Source organism: Parasteatoda tepidariorum, chromosome 4 (genome assembly GCF_043381705.1).
Source record: "Parasteatoda tepidariorum isolate YZ-2023 chromosome 4, CAS_Ptep_4.0, whole genome shotgun sequence".
NCBI lineage: Eukaryota > Metazoa > Arthropoda > Arachnida > Araneae > Theridiidae > Parasteatoda > Parasteatoda tepidariorum.
The window spans coordinates 26,765,968-26,789,794 of NC_092207.1; the positions used below are offsets into that span (position 1 = coordinate 26,765,968).

The 23,827-nt window shown below is 26.7% G+C and overlaps 1 protein-coding gene across 1 annotated transcript in view; it reads left to right on the plus strand.

The window, feature by feature from the left end:
- Positions 1 to 1,156: 1,156 nt before the first annotated feature.
- LOC107441250 (collagen alpha-2(IV) chain) overlaps positions 1,157 to 23,827 on the plus strand; it is a 73,262-nt gene continuing 50,591 nt past the window's right edge. Inside the window, exons 1-9 of the mRNA XM_071179644.1 lie at positions 1,157 to 1,466; positions 8,674 to 8,725; positions 16,558 to 16,656; positions 18,656 to 18,790; positions 18,880 to 18,924; positions 20,707 to 20,769; positions 20,856 to 20,978; positions 22,120 to 22,155; positions 22,496 to 22,558. Of these exons, the coding sequence (XP_071035745.1) occupies positions 1,405 to 1,466; positions 8,674 to 8,725; positions 16,558 to 16,656; positions 18,656 to 18,790; positions 18,880 to 18,924; positions 20,707 to 20,769; positions 20,856 to 20,978; positions 22,120 to 22,155; positions 22,496 to 22,558 (678 nt within the window). The 5' untranslated portion in view covers positions 1,157 to 1,404. The remainder of the gene's footprint in view (positions 1,467 to 8,673; positions 8,726 to 16,557; positions 16,657 to 18,655; positions 18,791 to 18,879; positions 18,925 to 20,706; positions 20,770 to 20,855; positions 20,979 to 22,119; positions 22,156 to 22,495; positions 22,559 to 23,827) is intronic.

Here is a 23,827-nt window from a genome sequence, read left to right on the forward strand (position 1 = left end):
TTGTTGAATTTCATTGGATAATGATTTCAAATAACATAGTAAAATAATAATCATAATACATTACATAAATAAGTTGAAAAGTATATTAATAAGATTCAGTAAATTTTTTTTTTTTTTTTTTTTTTTTTTTTTTTTTTTTTTTTTACATTTGATGAAAATTATGATTTTAAAAGACCATTTGATTTAATTATTGCGTTCATCTATAAAACGTAGTCAAAGTTTTGAGAGAAAAAATAGAAGTATTTAGCTGCAATGATCAAAAATGTTTAAAAATAGATATTAATGAGATATGGGTAAAAACGGGGTTAGGTTGTTGTCATTATCGTTAGGTGATGTGTGTATGTATTGCATAAAAGAAAGTACCTGTTGTATGAGTGAACCTAAGCATTTAACTGTCCAGTAAAAAAGAAAAAAAAACTTTGGTTCGCTTCAAATTTATATTTTATTTTTTATTATGTTCTTTCATACTTTCACTTTAAGAATAAGATTTTTTATTTTATCAGAATGAATTTTTTTTGTCTGTAAATATCACGATTTTTGAAAAACTATTCATGCAAGAAAGGCGGGAAAGGCGTTTTCTTTATCAAATTAATTTTTTTAAGAAATTTTTGATCCTATAATTCTTTAAAATTATTTTGAATATGGTATTGAGGACGTTACGATATCCGTAAACAATTATATATATATATACATATAAAATAGCGAGAGAATAATAATCTTCTCTATATTTTTTTAAAGGTTTTATGTTATACACCTTTAAGGGTTCATAAAACAATATGTTTTTACTTTTCAGAACTTGATTACAATTTTTATTAATGGTTTGTAATTTTTTCTTTTTTCATTTCATAATCACAAAAAAAATAATGAATCTAGGAAGAAAAAAAAAGGGTGTTAGAAGAATATTTTCCAAAATAAACAAACTCTAATTTTGATAATTGGAATAATTTTTTTCTCTCCTTTTAATTCCTAAGTTGGAATAAAAAAAAATATTAAAAAAAATCCTGAAGCATTCCCGACTTACAAAAATGTCTATAATCCCTCATCAAAAGTTCTTCGAAAAGCGTCTCTGTCAGTACTATGAGAAAAGATGGAGAAAAAAAATCTGATAACGAGGAACATAAAAAGAAACAAATAAAAATCTTCAAAAAATTCGCCCATTCATGGAGTAGCGAGCGAAATATAATCCACCTCTCGTCACGGCAAAAAGATCCGCCCAAGGATACACACTAACCCGTGAGTGAGGCGGTCGATTCCGTAAGATTCTTTTCACATTTCCGGAAGATACTAGCAGACGATCGGAGTAGATTTCATCTTTCAGCTCTTATAGGATAACTATCAAATTAGTCAATATGGTCTAATTAGTAAAATTATTATTCATGTAGTGTCTCGTATTCGTCTCGTAGTATGGAGCTGAGCGGGCCTGACAAACGGTCCGGGTTTGGTAAACCGGTTTCTCCGGGGTCTCGGTAAGTGGAATGTTTATTTTTCTTTTTTCCTCCCCCTATTTTTGATCCTTCGCTCATCCCACAGTCGACAGGAGAAAGTTTTTGAATACTCTTGAAGTTCTTTAAATTTCTTCTTGTTTTATATAACAATTTAAAAGTAAATTCTTAATTGGAGAAAACTATGGATTAATCCGGAATTATCATTAACTTTTAAAAGTATATTTCCAAAAATAAAATTATATAGAAATATTGTATATTTATTGATTTAATATTATAATTCAGATTTTACAGTTAAATAATTAAATTATACCAATTTTATTGAATATTAATTATTTATCTGATAGACTGAATAACACAAAATTACTTAAGAAAAATAAATTGCAACCTTCTTTTAAAAGCCTCTATTTATTTTTTTATTTTTATTTTATTAAATAAAACTTCTTGTTAGTTTAATTTATTATTCCTAAGGAGTTTCTTTCAAATTTTATTATTCTTTTTTATAGACTTTATTTAGCAAAAAACTGAATTTAAAATAAGTGTTTTCTGAAAGTAGAAAAACTTTAAAGTTCAACTACTTCTTAATTTAAAACTAAGGATTTATTTAATTATATTAAGGAGTGATAATTGAGTAGTTTTATTTGTCTTACATAATTTTTTTTTTACATTTTTACAATTTAGTTTAAGTTCAATTCTTTTTCTTAGTGTTTAATTGATGTGATTTTTTATGCTTAACTACTTTAATGTAAAATAGTCGTTTCTGCTTAAATTACAACTAGAACTAAAATTTTTACATGCGGATCTGGAATCTTTAAAAATAACATAAAATGAGACCTTTATAAAAGGTTTGTAATTTTAAATAACAGAACTAAATTAATAATATTTTGAATTATAAATTAATCTATAAATTAAAAGCACAGATGTGTGCTTTCAATTTGTGATGCCTTGTTATGTTCCTTTATTTTTATGCTCTTCCCAAATCGTAAAAATTTCTTACCTTTCTTACAAGAATGTTTAATAACTTTTTTAAATTAAGTAAACTTTATAGAATATGTTAAAAGGGTATTAAATTTAGGGATAGCTTTTAACAATTGCTAATTTAAATAAAAACTTTTTTCTTTTGAAATAAAACTGTTTATTTATGATTAAAGTTAATTAGTTACAAACTATAATTCTAAAAGGAAAAAAAATCAAAATTTGTTTTATTTCATCAAAATTTTTTAACATTTTAAAGCAGAAGAAAATAGAATTTTTTTATTTCTATGAAGTTTGCCATCAAGAAATGATTCAATATTCTTTAATTTTAAGACTTTTAATTTTACAATGTGTTATTTATTATTTTAAAATTTACAATAATATTTTATATGAAACTTATATATAAACTTTATAAAATGTAAAACATTTATGATGTAAATTGTTTTACATCATCAATGGCTATTTAAGGAAATAATAATTTTTTTCCCCTAGTTTTACAAGTTTTGTCACATAATAAAACAAATAAACTAGTTTTTTTTAAAATGTTATATTGATATTTTTAAAAAAAGCTGTCGAAACTAGTCGGATACCCTAAAAATGTGTAAGGGCAATTTGCATATGCTTTTACAGAAAAGAAGCACATAAAATAAAATATTCAGTATTTGTTTCATCCTTTACATCAAGTCTTAAACTAAAATAATATTAAAAACATATTTAATTTCAGTTATATTCCAAATGGACTTAAATAGGTCTACTACTTCAGTTATATTCTTTCCTTCCTAACATTTTTCCTCATACATAAAATTTTATTTCGATATTTTTTTGTACAAATAAGCATTCAGAGGGTTATAACTATTTTTAAGCATGATTTGTGTCTCAAAATCATTTTATAATGAGTAGAATGAAACTCCACACATGTGTCTTCTGTTGAAGAATGCTTATAAGAAAAAAAAAACATACAATTTTCGTAACTTATAGTTGTATCTACATAAAAAGAAATTAACAAATGAATACATAAAGCTCGTTTATGTCAACTGGTCAGTTGTGTCAATTTTGACCCTGAATTTGAATTTAACTGCAATTTGCATTGAACATAATAAAAATCTTGTTTTTGATGCAGCAGAAACTTTAAACACATTTTTCTAGAAAACGTTATTTTTCTCTTTAATAATTGGAAATCTTGAAAATTATTCATTCGATTTCAGCTTTTTTTTTTGGAGTAACTGTATTCTTTACAATAGTGATAAAAAATGTTTTTACACTTTCGTTTTTAAAATTAATTTGTAAGCCTTAGGAAATTATATTACACACGCCGGGAATTACAATTTTTTCAAACTTTTCGCAGATTTTTTTACATTTCGAAATTTTAAAAATTATCCACTCTCACGTGATAACTCACATGATGGTTTTAAAAGATATCAAGTTGATTCCTCATTTAGCACTACCAGAGCAACCTAACAACTGATGGTATAAAGACTGATCATATAACGGCTCAGTAGATCAATAAATTATCAATGGATCAATACATATAAGTGTCAAAAAATGTTTTGAACAAGAAAATCTGTTACGTTAAAAGATAAATTCAATTCACTTGCCATATCTTTTTAATTAACTTTTCAACTTATCTAAATAACTTTTGTTTCGGAATTTCGGTTCATTAGACGTGTTTGAAAAAATTAAGTAAATAAATAATTTATTAAAAACTTATTTATTCCTATCGATATTTCTATAGTTGCAATAATTTCATGCTTCATTAATTTTGTGTTAAGTTATAGTTTAAGTAATTGTTTTAATATATATTTGAGTAAAATTTTTTTCATAAAATTTTATCTAAATAATTTTTGTAAGATCAAAGAATTATGATAATTTTTCTGTTCACCTATTATTAGAGCAAAATTTTTCAACTCGTGAAAAATTCTCTTCTACCCCGTCTCCACATATTACATTAAATTCAAAACAGCCATCATTCATGAAACGTAAGAAAATGTATATAGGAACTGAAAGAATCCAGCGTAAATTAACTTAACTCAAGAAAGAATCTAAATTGTTTTCTTCGTTAAACTAAGTAAGGACATGACTTTTTAACTTTTGTCTACTCTTATTTCATATTTACCCTAAAGGTAATTTTTTCCTTCGAAAATTAGCTGCAAGAGGCTGCAACAAACGTCAAGCAGTAGGGGAGAGTGGGAGACTTTTTACATCTTATATTTTTGCTTCGTAAATTATAGTCAGATTTATAATCTAAAACCAGCTTTAATACTCAAACTTTTTTTCTGAAATATCTTTGTATAAACGCAAATAAATAAAAATAAAAATTTGTGACTTGGGACACAAGGTGTTTTACATTGGGACAGTTTTATTTGATTCAATTTTATGCTATAAACAGAAATATTTATTGATTTATAAGGCACATACTAAAAAATCAAATAATTTAATTATGGTTTAAATCAAACTTTAAAAAAACTATCCATTTATAATTGCAATGCACGAACATAACTTCCTATAATATTTATTGCAATTAGATTGGTGGAAAATAATGCCATGTTGTCTTAAAAACATGTTCTTAATTCGATGTTGCTGGTATTCTATAGAGGTAGGAAAATATAGCTTGAAAATTATCATGTTTTAATTATTATTATTACAATTATTAAGTTTTAATCATTATTATTATAATTATAATGTTTTAATTATTATTTAATAATTATTAAAATTATTTTGCTAATTATTATTAAAGAAAGAAACCTTTTGAGCTGAAATAACGCTTCAAAGTTAGATATATCATAGAGCAAGCTCATTTCTTTCAAATTCATACCATATAAATTGGAATAATAGATAAAACTTTCATAATAATATATTAAACTGAAACAGATTTAGAATACATTATATTTCCTGTATTTTAAAAGATTGTAGTAGATTAAAACACATCCTCTCGCACATAAAAAAAAACATATAAAAGTATACGAGTAAAAATAAAATATTTTAAAGTACAAATATTTATTTTTAATTAAAATAACAATGCATAGTGCAAACATGAGCATGCAGAACACATAATTTCTTGTAGCATTTATTGCAGCAAGAATGGTGGATAATAATATCATGTTTTCCTGGAGGCATATTCTTAATTCGATGATGTTGATATTGTATTCCTCTATGATTTAGAGGTAAGGGAATATAACTTGTAAATTATTATGTTTTTAATACATTGAAAACTTAAATAAAAATTATTTAAACTAAGGAATTTAGTTTAGGCACAGGGCGCATAAGTTAACTGTTTCAGAAAAGAGAAAGAAATTTTTTTTGAATGAAAATACATGTCTCAATATAACATATGTCATAGAAAAAGCTCATTTCTTTCCAATTCATAACATATTAATTAGAATAATTGATAAAACTTTTAAATAATGCAATAAACTGAAAAAACCTTAGAAAATATATTATTGTCTGTATTTTAAGAGATTGTAACAGATTAGAATACACCCCCTTATGCATAAAAAACATGTAAAGAGAATATGACTAAAAATTAATATTTAATAAAAATTAATAAGAAATATTTTAAAGTAAAAATTCTTACATATCTCTGGAAACTGATCGTTCGTAATAGTTAAGAATTATCACCTTTTCATAAATATTTTCTACTACAAATATGTCAAAGCTTTTGAATATTGCAAAGACTATGAATAAAAGTTTTTTTATTTCAAAAACTATATTATTTCTTCTTAATTTTCTGACAGTACATTATAGAGACGTTATAGAGAACACGAAATTTGAGCGAAGGATTTTATAAATGACGATCTTCTACAACTGTTAAAAATTTATCAGTTTCTAACTTTGGTTTTGGCTAAACTCTAATAAGTCAAAAATCTTAGAAGCAGACGAAAAATTTTATTATAGTGATAGTTTATAATGTATGTAAGCTGTAAGCTAGTTTTGACATGCTTCTAATATGTTGTCTAAGCTAGGTATGTTAATTAGACAAATTTTTTAAAAGGCAGTTTTTTAATTGAATTTTTCTTTCCGTTGAGATTTGAAATATAAATAAGATTTCTTTTTTTCGTTTATTTTTCATAAGTGACTTTTAATTTCATCTGAATTTAACGTTTAGAGATGAGATTGTCTCAACTCTTTTAAATCTTTTAAGTCGCAATGTTTCAATAATTCTTCATTATTGGTATATTTTGCTTGTTTAGTTTAATAAGTTCAAAACAAATAAATTTTATCTGTTGTAATCATAAAATCGTTTTATTGTTCAACATCTTTCTCGAGTGTAATTTTCCGATTTTCATTTTTATAAATTTTTTTGAAGTTAGTTTATGAAGTTTAGTTAGTTATGACTTTAATTTTTGTTATCTTAGCAGTACATAAAGCAAGAACATGGACTACGCTTTTATTTTACAAGAGTAGTAAATATATTTAACATATTTTGATAAAATAATCAAGGTAATTATATAATGTATTCTTTATGAATGGGAAATTAAGTTTTCGATGAAAACTGGATCTTTCTGCATATTTTTTTTATATTATTACCATTTTTCTTTTCTATCTTATTGAATATAATCTTCGTTTATTTTTTTAAATTTCAAGTTTCGCAATAAAAATTTTATAATTGTGAGTAAAATAATATATGTATTTTCAATAATAATGTTAGTAATTAAATAGTAGTTACATTAAAAAATAATCTTAAATTGGAGGAAAGAGGACATTTCGATGATAATTATGATGTTATGAATAAAGAAAACTTATTTAAATGTATCATCAACTGTGTGATAAACATTTAAAATTGTTTGCTAAAATAGCAACATCTTTATTGTTGTTGGTGAGATTTTCTGAGAAACTCCACCTTGCTACAAAAGTACATTTATAATTATTCCTTTTTTAGAGTAACAATTATCATTATTATCAGTCTCCCTTTTTCAATATTTAATTGAAATTGAATCAATTCTTTGGTTTCTTTGAAATCCCAAGTTTAAAATCCTGATTACTTTTTTCATTTCTTGTAATAAAAATAGAACGGGCATAAGTATGATGCTTCAAATTCAAAAAACTATAAAAATATGAATTAAAAATCACTCAACAAAATTGTAAGAATTTACCAAATCTCTCTTGATATCATCAACAGACAATTCCCCTGTTTCTCTTGATTTAAAAAGATACAGCTGACTTAATCAAAAATAGACTCAATCCAAATGCTGGAATGACTCATTTATTTAGTTACTTTTTACGAACGCTAACTATAAGACGAGTCGAAAGTTTCTTCTTCATTGAAAGTGTGCTAAAAGAAATACAATAGAATATATCTTCTTGAGTTTAGAACCTCAAGGATGAAAACTCATCTATCTTAGAAAAATATTTGTGAATTAATTAAAAGAAATATAAATATTTAATTGAAGGAACGACTGAATTGAATTAACATTTTGAATATAATTTTGTTAATGCCAACGAGAGCAAAATTTATGTTATAACATTTATGCTTTTAAATTTTTTTATCGTTTAAGTCGTATTCATATGTTTCAAAATTTATAAAGTGATTTTATTTAAAAGGCGCGATCATGTGATACATGTCTAATCTATATTAATGTATAAGTACATCCTTAAATTTGATAGTAAACATTTGTGGAATTTGATGATTATAATTTAATTGTTTTAACACACACGTCTGTTATCTTTTAGTACAATATTGTTTTATTTAAAATTCATTATAATGACGATGGTGAGCATTTATTTCAGTAAAATTTTTCTTAATTTTTATAGCTTATAGAAACTGCATATTTCTTTCTATAAAGTAAAATTTTGCCAGATAAATAAAATAAATATGGAAACCTATAAGTTGATACTTAATGCCTTTACGTTTTCATTATTTTGTATTTTTTTTTCCGGAAAAAAAATGTTTATTTTAATATCTTCATTAAATAAAAAACTCCTTTTTTTTCCAAAATATACAAGTAAGAAAAAATGAGCAAATTATAAAATTTAAATAACGTTTTTTTTAAATTTTAGAAATTTATTGTGAAAGTGAAACTGTAAAATATATTTTATTAAACTGCTAAACTACTACTTGGTTCAAATACGCTAATATATATCCCACGAGTAAGCATGTTTCAGGAGAACTGTGATACAGGATATTCTATGTCAGGTTCTTAAATAAATGTAACTAATTTAATAAACAATGATTCAAATCCAATAAAATAATTTTTTTCAGTTGCTTCAATTTTATAAATTTTAAATTATTTTTAATAATAAATGCTTATTACATTTTCAGGTTCTGGATATGGCTTATATGTTGGCTTTGTGTAGTAGAATTATGTTTAGCTGTGAGTATTTCTTTTCTGTCTGACTTACGCAATGTATTTTCATAATTTGTCACAAAGAAGTTCGTTCATTAACTTTGCGTCATAAAGTTTACAGAGAAAAAAAAAAGAGCGGCAGTAATATGATACAACCAGATAGAAGGAAGTTTTAATTTGTTGACATTTTTTTGTATTAGAACAGAAGCATGTCTGATTTTTTTTAAATTTTTATTTTTTGTGTTTTTGCTTCTTCTTTTTTTTTTAAAAAAAAAAAAACAAGTTTGAAATGCTTGTGAAATGACTCTTAAATGCATATATATTTGCAGTAATTTTTCAATGCAAAATTTAAAAAAACAGCTCTGTTTTTAATCTAATAATTTATTATTTTTTATTCATTTTATACATTTAAAATCACATAAATTAAAGATTCTTTACATTTGTACTTATATAATATTGATATATTAAACTATACGACGTTAATATTTTTAGTTTATAAAGCATTTTAAATATTTGCACAAGACCTGCTACCCGACTATTACCCGACATACTCTCGTAACCAAGAGGGGAAAATTGCATTATATTTTAATATTAAGAAAAAGTAATTCAAATCTACACGGCTAATAAAACTACCGTACTGTGTGGTAATGGCATTTCTTACAAATAAAATCAAAATATACGGCATTTAAACAATTCATTTGGTAATCTTTTCCTTCGTATGGTAAATTGCGTTATATTTTTAATATTCTCAAATCTATACGGAGAAAAAAAATCTGGTAAAATTACCTTACTGTGCGGCAGTGACATTTCTGGTAAACATAATTTTGGCAAATAAAACCAAAATATACGCTATTTATTTCGTTATATTTTTAATGTTAATAAGAAGTAATTCAAATCTTCACGAAGAAAAAAATTCTGTAAAATTACCGTACTATGTGGCAATGATATTTTGGTAAATATAATTCTGGCAAATAAAACCAAAATATGCTGCATTTAAACAATTCATTTGGTTTATTTTTTCGTTCGTATGAAACAGTTTAGAATAAATTCGGGTTTTCAAAATTATAGCTCTTATTACCACACATTTGGTAAAAAATACAAAACTGAAAAGTAAATTTAACCAAAAATGTTTTTTTATGACATGGTTTGAGGTATCAAGATAAAAATATCAAATTTTCTACTTTTTTAAAATTTTTATCGCATATTATAAAACTATATTTAATTTTTAATTTTACCAAAATCTTTATCAAAACCCTTTGGTAAAAACTACGAAGCTGTTTAGTGCTTCTTTAGACCCCAAAACAAGCCAAATTTCGACACATTTTGGTAGTTTTGATTATGCTTCTTTTTGCTCAGTGTAAAATGGAAATTTGATATATTTATATTTAATTTCCGGTTCATTAAAAATATTTCAAAATTTTTGTTGCAAATAAGATTTATACATTTAATGTCTACAAATATTTAGGAAAAAAATGTTTTTGAAAAGATTTTTCCTATTCAAAGAATAATATTTTTTTTCTTTTGATAAAGTGACAATTTAAACGTAAATTTGCAAATTTGATATTTTATACATTGAAATTTTAGAACCATTAAGAGATATATAGGATAGATAAGTATTGACTTGACTATGAATTAAGTAATTTACATCTAATGTTTAAAAATATATTGAAAAAATTATTTAGATATTGTTTCTGTAAAATTTATCTAAATTCAAAATTTATGCGATCAACTGAATTTCATAGTGAGAAAGTACAAATGTAAAAGACTCTGTGACCAACACCATATACGTATAGCTTTTATTTTTATTTTTGCTGGAAATATTTTTATTTTTACAAAAAAAAAAAGAATTTTTTTTTGAAAAATTACTATTAGAAGGTAAACCGTTGTCAAATATTCTGTTTTAAAATTTAAAAACATTTGTCAGTATTTGTTATGCAGGGAGAAATAAAATTCTCTTAAAATTAACGTACTTTATTGTACTGACATTTCTGGTAAAAAAAAAGAAGCATAATTCTGGTAATAAACATTAAAATATACAGTATTTAAACAATTCATTTAGTATTTTCTCCGGTCATGGGGTAACGGTTTACCTAGAATTTTGATTTTCAAAATTATAGTTATTATTGCTGCACATCTTTAAATTAAAAAGTAAATTAAAAAGTAAACTTCACTGAACAAATTATTATTGTGCCTAAGGAACCATGTTCAAATTACCAAATTTCATTACATATTATACAACCATGTTTTATTGTTAAATTTAGTAAAATAATTACCAAAGTGTTTTGATAAAAATTTCCCAGCATTTTGATACTCTCATGGAGTAAAAAAAAATAGTGAAATTTACCATATTCTGGTAGTTTTGACCTCACTTTTTCCTCAGTGTAAATTTTAGAAGTGTAGGAATTAAATAAGTTTGTGAAAACAACTTTCATATTAACTTGCGTTACTATTAATAATATAAATTTGACAGATTATATTACACTTATATTCAGCAGTAATATTATAAATTTAGTTTATTATAAAATAAAGTTAAACAACAAGAATTACTTATATCTGAAGGAACATTACAATAACGTAAGATTATCAGATATTCAATTAATGCTTCCAGACTTCTTATCATTTGTACAAAGTTAAGTTATTATCCCACTTCATCTTAAAAAAGCGGAAAGCCTGCTCTATTATTATTGNAAAAAAAAAAAGAAGTTTGAAATGCTTATGAAATGACTCTCAAATGCTTAGATATTTGCAGTAATTTCTCAATGCGAAATTTAAAAATACGGCACTGTTTTTAATCAAAAATGTATAATTTTTAAATCATTTTATTCATTAAAAATCACATAAATGAAAGATGCTTTACATTTGTATATATATGTAATATTGATATATTGAACTAGACGACGTTAATATTTTTAGTTTATAAAGCATTTTAAATATTTGCTCAAGACCTGCAATAACCTATTACCCGACATACTCTCGTAACCACAAGGGAAAAATTGCGTTATATTTTAATATTAAGAAAAAGTAATTCAAATCTACACGGCTGATAAAATTACCGTACAGTGTGGAAATGACATTTCTGGTAAAGATGATTGTTACAAATAAAATCAAAATATACGGCATTTAAACAATTTATTTGGAAATCTTTTCTTTCGTATGGTAAATTGCGTTATATTTTTCATATTTTCAAATCTATACGGAGAAAAAAATTCTGTTAAAATTACCGTACTTCGTGGCAGTGACATTAATGGTAAACGTAATTTTGGCAAATAAGACCAAAATATACGCTATTTATTGCGTTATATTCTAATGTTAATAAAAAGTCATTCAAATCTGCATGAAGAAAAAAATTCTGTAAAATTACCGTACTGTGTGGCATGATATTTTTAGTAAATATAATTCTGGCAAATAATGGCAAATAAATCTGGCTGCATTTAAACAATTCACTTCGTAATTTTTTCGTTCGTATGTAACAGTTTAACTGCAATTCTGGTTTTCAAAATTATAGTTCTTATTACCACACATTTGGTAAAAAATACAAAACTGAAAAATATTTTTATGCCATGGTTTAAGGTATCAAGATAAAAATACCAAATTTTCTACTTTTTTAAAATTTTTATCGCATATTATAAAACCATATTTAATTTTTAGTGTTTCCATAGACCCAAAAACACGCCAAATTTTAACACATTTTTGGTAGTTTTGATTATGCTTTTTTTTTCAGGGTGAAACAGAAATTTAATATATTTATATTTAATTTCCGGATCATTAAAAATATTTCAAAATTTTTGTTGCAAATAAGATTTATATATTTAATATCTACAATTATTTAGGAAAAAAATGTTTTTTAAAACATTTTCATATTCAAAGAATAATATTTTTTTTTCTTGGACAATTTCGCGACAATTTAAATATAAATTTGCAATTTGATATTTTATACATTGAAATTTTAGAACCATGAAAAGATATATAGGATAGATAAGTATTGACTTGACTATGAATTAAGTAATTTACATCTAATGTTTAAAAATACATAGAAAAAAATATTTAGATTTTGTTTCTGTAAAATGAATTCAAATTCAAAATTTATGCAATCAACTGAATTTCATAGTGAGAAAGTATAAATCTAAAATGCTCTATAACCTACACCATATACTTATAGCTTTTATTTTTATTTTTGTTGGTAATATGTTTTATTTTCACAGAGAAAAAAAAAGAAATTATTTTTCCGAAAAATTACTATTAGAAGGATATCTATTAAAACGTTGTCAAATAGTCTGTTTTAATTTTTGAAAATATAGGATAATAATCATGTGTCAGTATTTGTCATACATGGAGAAAAAAAAAATCTCTTAAAATTAACGTACTTTATTGTAATGACATTTCTGGTAAAAATAGAAGCATAATTCTGGTAATAAAAATCAATATTTAAACCCTTTATTTAGTAATTTCTCCATTTATGAGGTAACTGTTTACCTAGAATTTTGGTTTCCAAAATTATAGTTATTATTACAGCATATCTCATAGGAAAAAAGACAAAATTAAAAAGTAAACTTAACTGAACAAATTATTTTTATGCCCAAGGAATCATGTTCAAATTACCAAATTTCATCACAGATTATACAACCATGCTTTATTGTTAAATTTAGTAAAATAATTACTAAAGCGTTTTGATAAAAATTTCCTACCATTTTGATACTCTCATGGAGTCAGAAACACCGTAAATTTTACCATATTGTGGTAGTTTTGACCTCACTTTTTTCTCAGTGTAAATTTTAGAAGTGTTGGAATTAGATAAGTTAGTGAAAACAACTTTCATATTAACTTGCGTTAATATTAATAATATAAATTTGACGGATTATATTACATTTATATTCAACATTATTTTAATAAATTTTGTTTATTATAAAATAATGTTAAACAACAAGAATTACTTATATCTGAAGGAACATTACGATACCGTAAGATCATCAGATATTCAATTAATGCTTTCAGACTTCTTATCATTTGTACAAAGTTAAGTTATTATCCCACTTCATCTTAAAAAAGCGGAAAGCCTGCTCTATTATTATTGAATAAACACGACAATAAAAACACGTTGAGTTTTCCCCCTCCTCTCGTGCAGCTCTTTCCCCTCTAGTCAATAAATTGAATGTCTTGTTTGTAAAGGATACAAAAAATAATAAAAAAAATTCAGTTCCAAAACTGGAGCTTGAGTCATTCGCCCACATCGGCTCAAGCTCAGACGGCCGAACCAGCGCCTACGCAAAAGTAATGTCTAAGTCGCCGGAAGTAAGCGTAGTGTTTTCACAAGGTCCTCAAAAATTTGAATATTCATGGCTTGTTTTTTTTCCCTCAAAGAACAATTTGGAAGTCGCGTATTGAGACATTTGTTGAACAATTGAACTGGATGCAACAATCGGAGTAATAGTGGTCGTCAGATTTACTTTATCTTAGACAGAAACCTAATAAAATAAATATTTTGGGAAAATAACTGAGATATAATTTTTTTCTTATAACCGTCGTTGAACAGCTGATCCAATTTTATGGGTTTACGACTGCTAATGTTTAACTCCGTAGCCTTGTAATTTTGAACTCAATCCAGAAGACAAGGGAACTCCTGCATCGAGTATTGGGAGGAATTTGCATTCGTGGAGGACTTTTTGATGGAGCTAACCTGTATTTGCGTTACATGCAGAGGAAGACCATGAGTATATAATAAAAGTTTTCAATCAAAAAAATTTTTTTTTCTGTAATTAGTAATTAATAATTATAATTTTTCACTATTAGTTTTTTTCTCAATAAAATGGGAATAGTAGGATATATACTACTTAGCCATTTGCATTGGACTACGATTTTGTACTTCTAGAGCAAGGATTTCCAACTTACATGAGGCCAGGGGCCACAATTAAGAACACCAGTCAAATGGCGGGCCACAACTTTGTCAAAATTTTATGCAGGACTCTTTTATGCTTGAAGGAACATTAAATATTACTGTCAGATTTTTATCAAGTTGTACAAAACAAAAGTATTGAATTACAAATAATAATAAATATTTTCTTGGATGCAAAACTTGAAAAATAAATTTTTTGCACCGTTGAATTCTTAATTATGTTAAATTTCACAGAAACGAAGAAATTAGTTTTTTTTTATAACGAAAGAAAAGTATTTTACACCCATATAGACTTTTTACGAAAATTGTCCGCAAAAAAATGAAAACTAATATATTTTTGTTCACGGGCCACAAAAAAAAAAGGCTTCGCAGGCCGGGTGCGGCCCGCAGGCAGAAAGTTGGTAACCACTGTTCTAGAGAATAGGTTCCTCGATCTTCAGCACACATTCTTTGTCATTGTTCCTAACGCAGGCTTTTTATGAGTGATTCCTCATTTATTCATACTTAGATTCTTATGTTTTAAAACGAAATAATATTTTGTTGCTCTGAATTTGCTTTACTTGCCTTTATTTCTATTCTGAACATATTCATTGCTGAACAAAACAATAGCAATATTTGAGTACATTTTATTAATATCGTTTAACCAAACAGCTAAATAAATTTTTGTTACATATAAGAGTAAATTAGCGTAAATAACAGCAAGTTAAATGAAAAAAATAGCAGATAAGTCATGAAACTTATTATGCCTTCCAAGGTAAATTTAATGGAGCATTGACATTGAAAGTATAATTAGTAACATTAATCAAAAAAAATTTCGTTTTATCTCTTATACATCAGTAAAGAAAAAAATAAATTACCTAAAATCAAAATTCAACAGTTAAAGGTTGCGAAATTTATAAGAATATAGAATTAGTCAAATCTCAAAACCATATATTTTTGAGATTATTAAAATACTGAAACCGGTTTTTTTTCTTCAAACATGTGCTTTTGAAACATAATGTTAGATCAGATAAAAACATTACTATTTCTTGCCTTAACGAATTGCTATGAGTTGTGTTTTTTGTTTAATATTCAGTTTCAGAGTAATGCAGTTATCAATCAATATACAGTGAAACCTCCAGGAAAGACAGCCTCTATGTAGCGAGCCACTCTATTTACGACCACTTTTGGGAACCACGGAATTTTTTCCATAGACTTTATGTTGAATAAAACCTTTAAGAGAGACCATTAAAACCTCTCCCAGTGAACGGACAAACTTATGCATCAAATGCGGAAAAGGCCAAATGAGGAAACACGAAAAAATATCAAAACAAAAATATTAACAAAACAAATAAGTAGATTGAAATATATTAAAAATATTTGTGTGAGGCTCTTATTTAAAGAGCTTTTTTTCTGAAAGAGATCTACAACCTCATATTGCATACACTAAAGACGATGCTGTTCAAAAATTTATTTTTAAAGTTGAAATTTAAATAAGAAAAAAAAGTTATATTGGAAAAAAACTAAGCATCTCAAACAAACAAACCTCTTCTCATCATTCAAAGCTAATTAATTTTCCTGATATAAAATTAAGTGAATAACAAAACACATAATTAACAAACTTAAACAAAAAACATAATTTTTTATTTATTTAAAACAGTTATATCATTCATGATTGGCAAATCTGTTTTTCCACATAATTATATCAGTAGGGATCATTTTTACTGACGCTAAAACTTATTCATCCATCCGATTTTCATGACGCCAACATAAGTGGGATTTCCGCACCAAGAAAATGGCGCAAATTAAAATTCTTTGCGAAAAATCATGTACCTTAAATAACATCTTGAAGTTAATGGAAGTAACTCCTTAGAACGACCAACCTCCATTAACGACCATCTTACGGTGGAACAGAGAGTTCTCGCTCCCAAGAGGTTTCACTATATTAATTAGTGTGTATTAGTGTGTTTTATAATATTTTATTTTTTAGCAATCTGATCAATCTGGCAGACAGCAAACTTATAATTATGTTGCATGTGCTGGTTGCAAAGGAGATGGCTGTAAATGCGTTGGGGAAAAGGGATCTCGAGTAAGTTATTTTTAGTTAAAAGAAATTTTATTATTCCTAGTCATCTAACTTTTTTATTAATAACTTAGCAAAATATCATGTTTTTCTAGAATGGATGAATTCTTATATTTATGCATTGCACAAATATCTTGACACTGTAGCAACAATCTTAGTTGACCTCCATATTTTGATGACACCATAACTTTTTAAGGAAATCTTCAATGGATATTATTCAGTCTAAAATAAATAATTATTCGCAATGTACGTTCATTAAGAAAGTATATTTCTGCATAGAAAACATATTGTTTGATCAAATTAAAAAAGACTTTTAAGTTGTTTAAAACGCAACTAAATAGTTTTATTATATTGGCTTCAATCACGCAAGATTCTTTCCTCTTTTACTTGTGCTCTTTGCTTTATACCGTTATTATGATATTGATACGACATGATTATGGTTTTATTAAATAGTTTTTAAAAGGAGTATTGAAAAATATTTTTTGAGAAGCTTTACTCATAACACTGGAGAACATTTTTTTAAATTTTATTTTCTGTTGCAGAAGATTTTTTTAACGGATCATGGATATTTTTAGGTCTCTGATATCAAATTTGCACTCGGTTTCTCTCTTCAAGCTACAATTTTTTTAAATGACATTTTTAGTTTATTTTTTGCCAAAATATATAGGTTTAAAAACGTTACATATAAAAAGAGGGCGCGTAAATGCTGCGACGAAATTCTAGGGAAGTTAGAGCACATATCAAGATTAAAATTTTCCTAGGAATCCATACCCGGAATTGTCGTCATAAGCCGCTAGGGAAGCTTCCCCATTTTTTTTTTATTTTACAACCATCGTTGAACAGCCGACCCTATTTTTTGGGCTTTACGACTGCTAATGTCAAACTCTGGATCCTTATAAATTTGAACCCAATCCAGAAGACAAGGGAACTCTTGGATCAAGTATTGAGAGAGATTTGCCTTCGTGGAGGATTGTTTGATAGAACTAACCAGCATTTGCGTTACATGAAGAGGAAGACCACAAGAACCTCCTTCGGTTAGCCTAACGGCAAAGGAACTCTAACCCATGATCAGTCTACCACTGAGGATATTTCACGTCGGCACTGCGGTCGGTGCAAGCCGGATGCGGATACGTTTCGACCAACCATCGCGTGGTTCATCTCATTGGAGGGCGAATGCTCTATCCCCTGAGTCATCGCGGCTCACTTCCCTGCTTGTAACTGTTTTCTAGTGTGATTATGAATAGGTCATAATGGGGTAGCACCCTAGCCACGTACGACATGAGTTCCTGTGCCTTAATCTTGATGATATTTGCGTTATTCTCCTAGAAGTTTGTTGCAACATCTACGGGACCCTCTGTTGTTACAATGTTTCTAAACTTGTACATCTAGACAAAAAAAAAAAATAGGCTGAAAATGTCATTTTAAAACCTCTGTTGATTTAAAAGGAAAACTAATTTCAGATTTGAAATCCTAGCAGCCAAATTATGCGAGATCAAATATTTGAATAAATTTGTTACACAGTGTTAACCTCAATTTAACCCCAGTGTTAATTAAAATGTGTTCTCCAGAAAAAATAAAAGTTGATAACAATATGCAATAACTATATACAATAACAATGACAATAAACAATGAAAATTAACTAGTTAAGACATTATACTTGAATTCAAAATTATCAAATATTTATTTTAAATGTTGATTTAAAAAATTAGGTGGTTTTGTAATTCTTTACATATCAATGATCAATTAAAAGATCAAGTATTTGAATAAATTTGTTCCAAAGTGTTAACCTCAATTTAACCTCAGTGTTAATTAAAATGTGTTCTTCCAGAAAAAATAAAAATTTATTAAAATATGCAATAACAATATACAATAACAATGGCAATAAACAATATAAATTAAATAGTTAAGACATTATACTTGAATTCAAAATTATCAAATACTTATTTTAAATGTCGTAGTTACTTAGAATTTTAAATCAGTTGAAATTAACTTATATTGTTTGTAGGGACCTCCTGGTGTTAGAGGAGAACAAGGATATCCAGGACAACCTGGTTTCCCTGGACCAGAAGGTTTAATAGGACCAAAAGGAGAAAAAGGTGAACTGGGAGTTCAAGGTTCAAGAGGACCCAAAGGAGATAGGGTTGGTTTACACAATTTACAATGTAGTTGCAATGTTTTCAAGTCTTCATTTATAAAATTTTAAACAACTTAATGCTTTCTTACTTTTAGGGTAAAATGGGAATGCCAGGATTTCCAGGAGTTAACGGAATTCCGGTATGTTACGATTTTATCCTTTTTTTATAAACAAGCAGTTACAAAAATTAAAAGACTATAATAAAATAAAGATTACAATTTCTTAATTTTTTTTTCTTCTTAAAATTCGTATATTACTTTTGCATTGTATTTTTTTAAAGAAAAAAATGCTTTCTCTTAATGGATGACACAAAATCTTTGGATTTTATCACTTTGACTCAGAATTTTTATTAAACATATTTTTCATACTTTTCAATATTTTGTACATTAATTGTTGTCAAAATAAGCTAAAGCATTATATTTAGCTTTTTAATAATTGGTGGTTGAGAAATGCGGCATGAAACACCAGAGTCTTTTTCTGCGTTAAAGGTAAAATCTAATCACGGCAGGCTTCCAAGCAATAATTGTTTTTAAAAAAATTATTTGGAGTTATTAATATATAATAGAAACAGTTATTCATCATTAATTTTTTTTATTTACAAAATAAATTTTTAAATATGAACGGGAAAAAATTAACTACTTTTTTGTATTTTATATTTTAGTAAAAATATTATTCCGATAATCCAGCAGATTGTTCTTAGTAACTATAAGATTGCTGTTCCAATTAAAAAAAATATCAAAATACATTTTGCTTCTGAAAAAATATATAAAAGAAACAATAGTGACCCATCTCCTATCAAAGGGTTAATCAGAGGTATACCTATTTAGTTTAGCCTAGCAAATACTCAATTATTTACTGCCGGTTATTTAGAAAAGCTTATTTCGGCTAGCTAAATAATCTACTCAGTTCTTAGTTTTGTTAATAAACCAGAGATTATTTTTAACTCAAAGTTCAACAAATAAGCCTTTGAACATTTTCGCGAAACACTTTTACTAAAACTCTTTCAAAATTTGATAAATAAACAGTTTTGAGAATATTTATAAATATCTACGTGAAATTTATCCGCAACAAATCCATTTCCATAAAAAGTTTGTTTTTGAGACTTAGTTACTTAAATTGCATCTGAGATTGAGTACAGTATGATATAATTTAAATTAGTTTGAAGAAAAAAGCCTCCTTAACCGCGAACACTGTTAAAAATTTTTTTACCATAAAGAACTTTTTTTAAACCATTTACAACTAGTATGGTTAAAAAAAATATGAATACAAAACTATGCTGAAACAATTTAAAACAATCATGATTTTCAAACCGTAAAACAAATTTGCTTTGGAGACAGTTTAGCAGATTCATGGCGTTACGATCTTTGAGTGAATGAGAATATCGTATGCTAATAGCGCAGGGTCACAAATTGGGTGCAGGAACGCTGGAAACTCTTCATGTATTGAAGGAAGTGGAAGAAATATTGGGGAGTCAACGATGGCACACGAACCCCCGTTCTGTTGGTCATTAGAATGACAGATTAGCTCATTCGTCTGTAATATGTACCCATGTGCTAGGAACCAGATGGCTTCATTAAGTGGGATAAAATTCTGGTTGTTTAACCGTATTAGGTGAAAGCAGTTAATGAACTGTTATTGTCACAGTTAACAATTTTAATACAGTCTTATTTACGTTTATTTGACTGTTTTATTTGAATATGGTAAAATAACAATGAAATAAATTGCTATAAAAAAAAATTTCCGAGAAAATTTTAAAGTTGAAATTGCGTCATGGTAAGTAAAATTCAAATCATTAGGTCAGAAGTTATTCAAAGTGCAACGATTTCATTTTGATTTTTTCGTGCTTTACATTATCATTACTGTAAATTTAGACTAATTTAAATCACCTAGTCAATTATTAGTAGAAATATTTTGTATTTTAGGGCACTCCTGGTGATCCAGGACCTCGAGGGCCCCCTGGATTAGATGGCTGCAAAGGAGAAGAGGTGAGTAATGAAAATAAATTTTCATTCTAGAAATCAAACAGTGTGCTACGCTTCACCTTATAACTTATATCTTTTTAAACTTCCAGGGCCGTCCTGGTCGGTCAGGTGTAGATGGCGGTCCGGGACCTGACGGATACCCTGGTACTCCAGGTTCAAAAGGTGATAAAGGTGAGCCTTCCTACGGTCAACCAGGGACTAAAGGTCAAAAAGTAAGAGATTTTGTTTCCCATAACTTATTGCTATTTTTTAAACACATTACTAAAATATCTTAGTAATTTTGTAAGTAACAGAAAAAAATTATATATTTAAAAAACACTCAAACTTCAAATCTTTAACTGAATTAAATACTTGCTTCCACTAAAATCTTAATTGAAGGGGATATGTCTTAATAATTCTATTTATGCTGAAAAAATTGAGGAACTTGTCATGGAGAAAAAAAAAAATGTTTAAAAATATTTTGAGTTGATGGTTTATTCAATTGACCAAGAGTACCATTTAGAAATTTTTTAAGAACTCCTTTTTTAATATATTTTTATATATTGTAACAGTGTGTACATTTAAGAACATTGAGTAAATTTGAAACTTACAGAAATGTGAAGAGTGTTCTTATTGTGTTTGACGCAAGTATGGCTGAGAGGCTGGAAATGGTATTTTTTTGCATTAAACATTCCATTTTTCTGCATTATTTGCTCACTGCTTTTGTGTGTTTATCTTCACCTAATCAGTTTTTATTTCATCATGGAAACATTACGACAATTTCGATTAATTATAACTAAACAGAATAATTATAGTTACTTTTAATCTCGTACAAGAAATTCAATTTATACTACTATAACTTACAGATTATATTCTTAATTAATTAGTGAATTTATTCACTATAACATAATCCATGGCATTTTGATTAATTTTGGTCAGTACATATTTTTTTATTTTCGTTCCAGGGTGAACATGGAAGAGATGGTATACCAGGTGCAAGGGTATGTACGTAGAGTTGTATTACTTTTAACATTTTTACAAANATTTGAAACTCACAGAAATGTGAAGAGAGTTCTTATTGTGTTGGACTCAAGTATGGCTAAAAATGGTATTTTTCTGAAGTAATGATTTAAGGCTCACTGCTTTTGTGTGGTTATATTCACCAAATCAGTTTTTATTACTTCATGAAAACATTACGATAATTTTGATTAATTATAACTAAACAGAATAATTATAGTTACTTTTAATCTCGTACAAGAAATTCAATTTATACTACAACTTACAGATTATATTCTTAATTAATAAGTGAATTTATTAAACTTAACATAATCCATGGCATTTTGGTCAGTACTTATTTTTTTATTTTCGTTCCAGGGAGAACATGGAAGAGATGGTATACCAGGTGCAAGGGTATGTACGTAGAGTTGTATTACTTTTAACATTTTTACAAATTTACCATTTTCGTTTGATATAATTTTTGTTTTGTTGCATTTTAACTATTCAGAAATTTTATAATGCTCTTTAACAGCATTTACATACAGTATAATTATCCTTTTGCAACTTTAAGCATTTAACGTAATATTATAATTTCCTACACTTGTTTTTTTAATTATAATTTAATAAAAAAATTATTATGCGCAACTCATTAAACTAATTTTTAAAATTAATTTTTTGAGTTTTTATTAAATTTATTTTAAAAAAAATATTACATACATTTAAAAAAAAAATAACGAAGCTGTTTTTTTTCCAGGGTTTGCCAGGTTTAGATGGAAGACCAGGACCTAAAGGTGATCCAGGACCACCAGGAGTTTATGTAATTCATAAAAATTATTTTTAATTTTAATTTATTTGCTTCTCTATTGATTTTATCTGAGTTAACTTATCATCTGAATATTTCTGTTTTTGGTTTTTATAATATTTAGATGGAGTTAGTTAATTTTTAAATTAATTAGGTTATAGATTAGGTTATTAGGTTATTAGGTTTATTAATTAATTTTTAAAAATTTTTTTTGTCGAATGAATAAAACCACAAATTGAATTGAAATATTATTCCATGAATTCAAAATTCCTTGAAACATAAATAATCTTTCAGTAAAACTTCAAAAAATTGGTTTAAAAAACATTAAATTTATTTTTATGCATGCTATTAAGAAAACTGACTATAATTATAAATAATTAAATTCATTGCTATGGAACTTAGAGAAAATTACATTAACCTTTAGATAGATATGCTAAAGGGAAAGTTTGTAAAGTAAGTAAAAATTTCTGTACACATTAAATTATTAGTAGAAAATTCTACCCGCTTTTAAATATCATTCAATAATTTTTACTGTGAATTAATATTGACAATATTCTAATTTCAAATATCTTCAGTCAAAAAGAAAGAGAAAATTCGCCTTACTTAAAGTTAACTAAAAAAAAAAAATGAAAGAATTATTCTAATCTTAGTAATTTAAAGTCATTATGGAAATTATTTTGAAGGTAAATATAGGGTTTAATTAGGCAATTATCTTGCATGGAGAAAAAGTTCTGACTAATCAACTGTACTTGTATGATAAAGACATTTTTAATTTAAAAAAAACGCAATTTGGTACTTGAACTTCAAGAGGATGAAGATCACTGATACTCATACATGTGATCTATGACATCCGTACCAGCCTGATTGTTATTTTATAACTGCCGTTAAACAGCCCATCTGATTTTTGGATTTACGACTACTACTGTTCAACTCCGTAGCCTTAAAATTTTGAACCCAATCTGCAAGCCCAATCTGGAAGACAAGGGAACTCCTGGATCAAATATTGGAAGAAATTTGTCTTCGTGGAGGACTTTATGATGGAACTAACCGCATTCGCATTACATGCAAAGCAAAATCACGAAAACCTCCCACGGTGAGCCTGATGGCAAGGATACTCTAACCCATAATCTTTCTATCACTGGTGATATTTTACGTCAGCACTGTGGTTGGTGCGAGCCGGGTGTGGATTTCATATATGCCAGTCATCGCTGGGAATCAAACCCGGTTCACCTCATTGGAAGGCGTGTTGAAGTTGAGCTGAACTTCACATTAGTTAGAATGTTT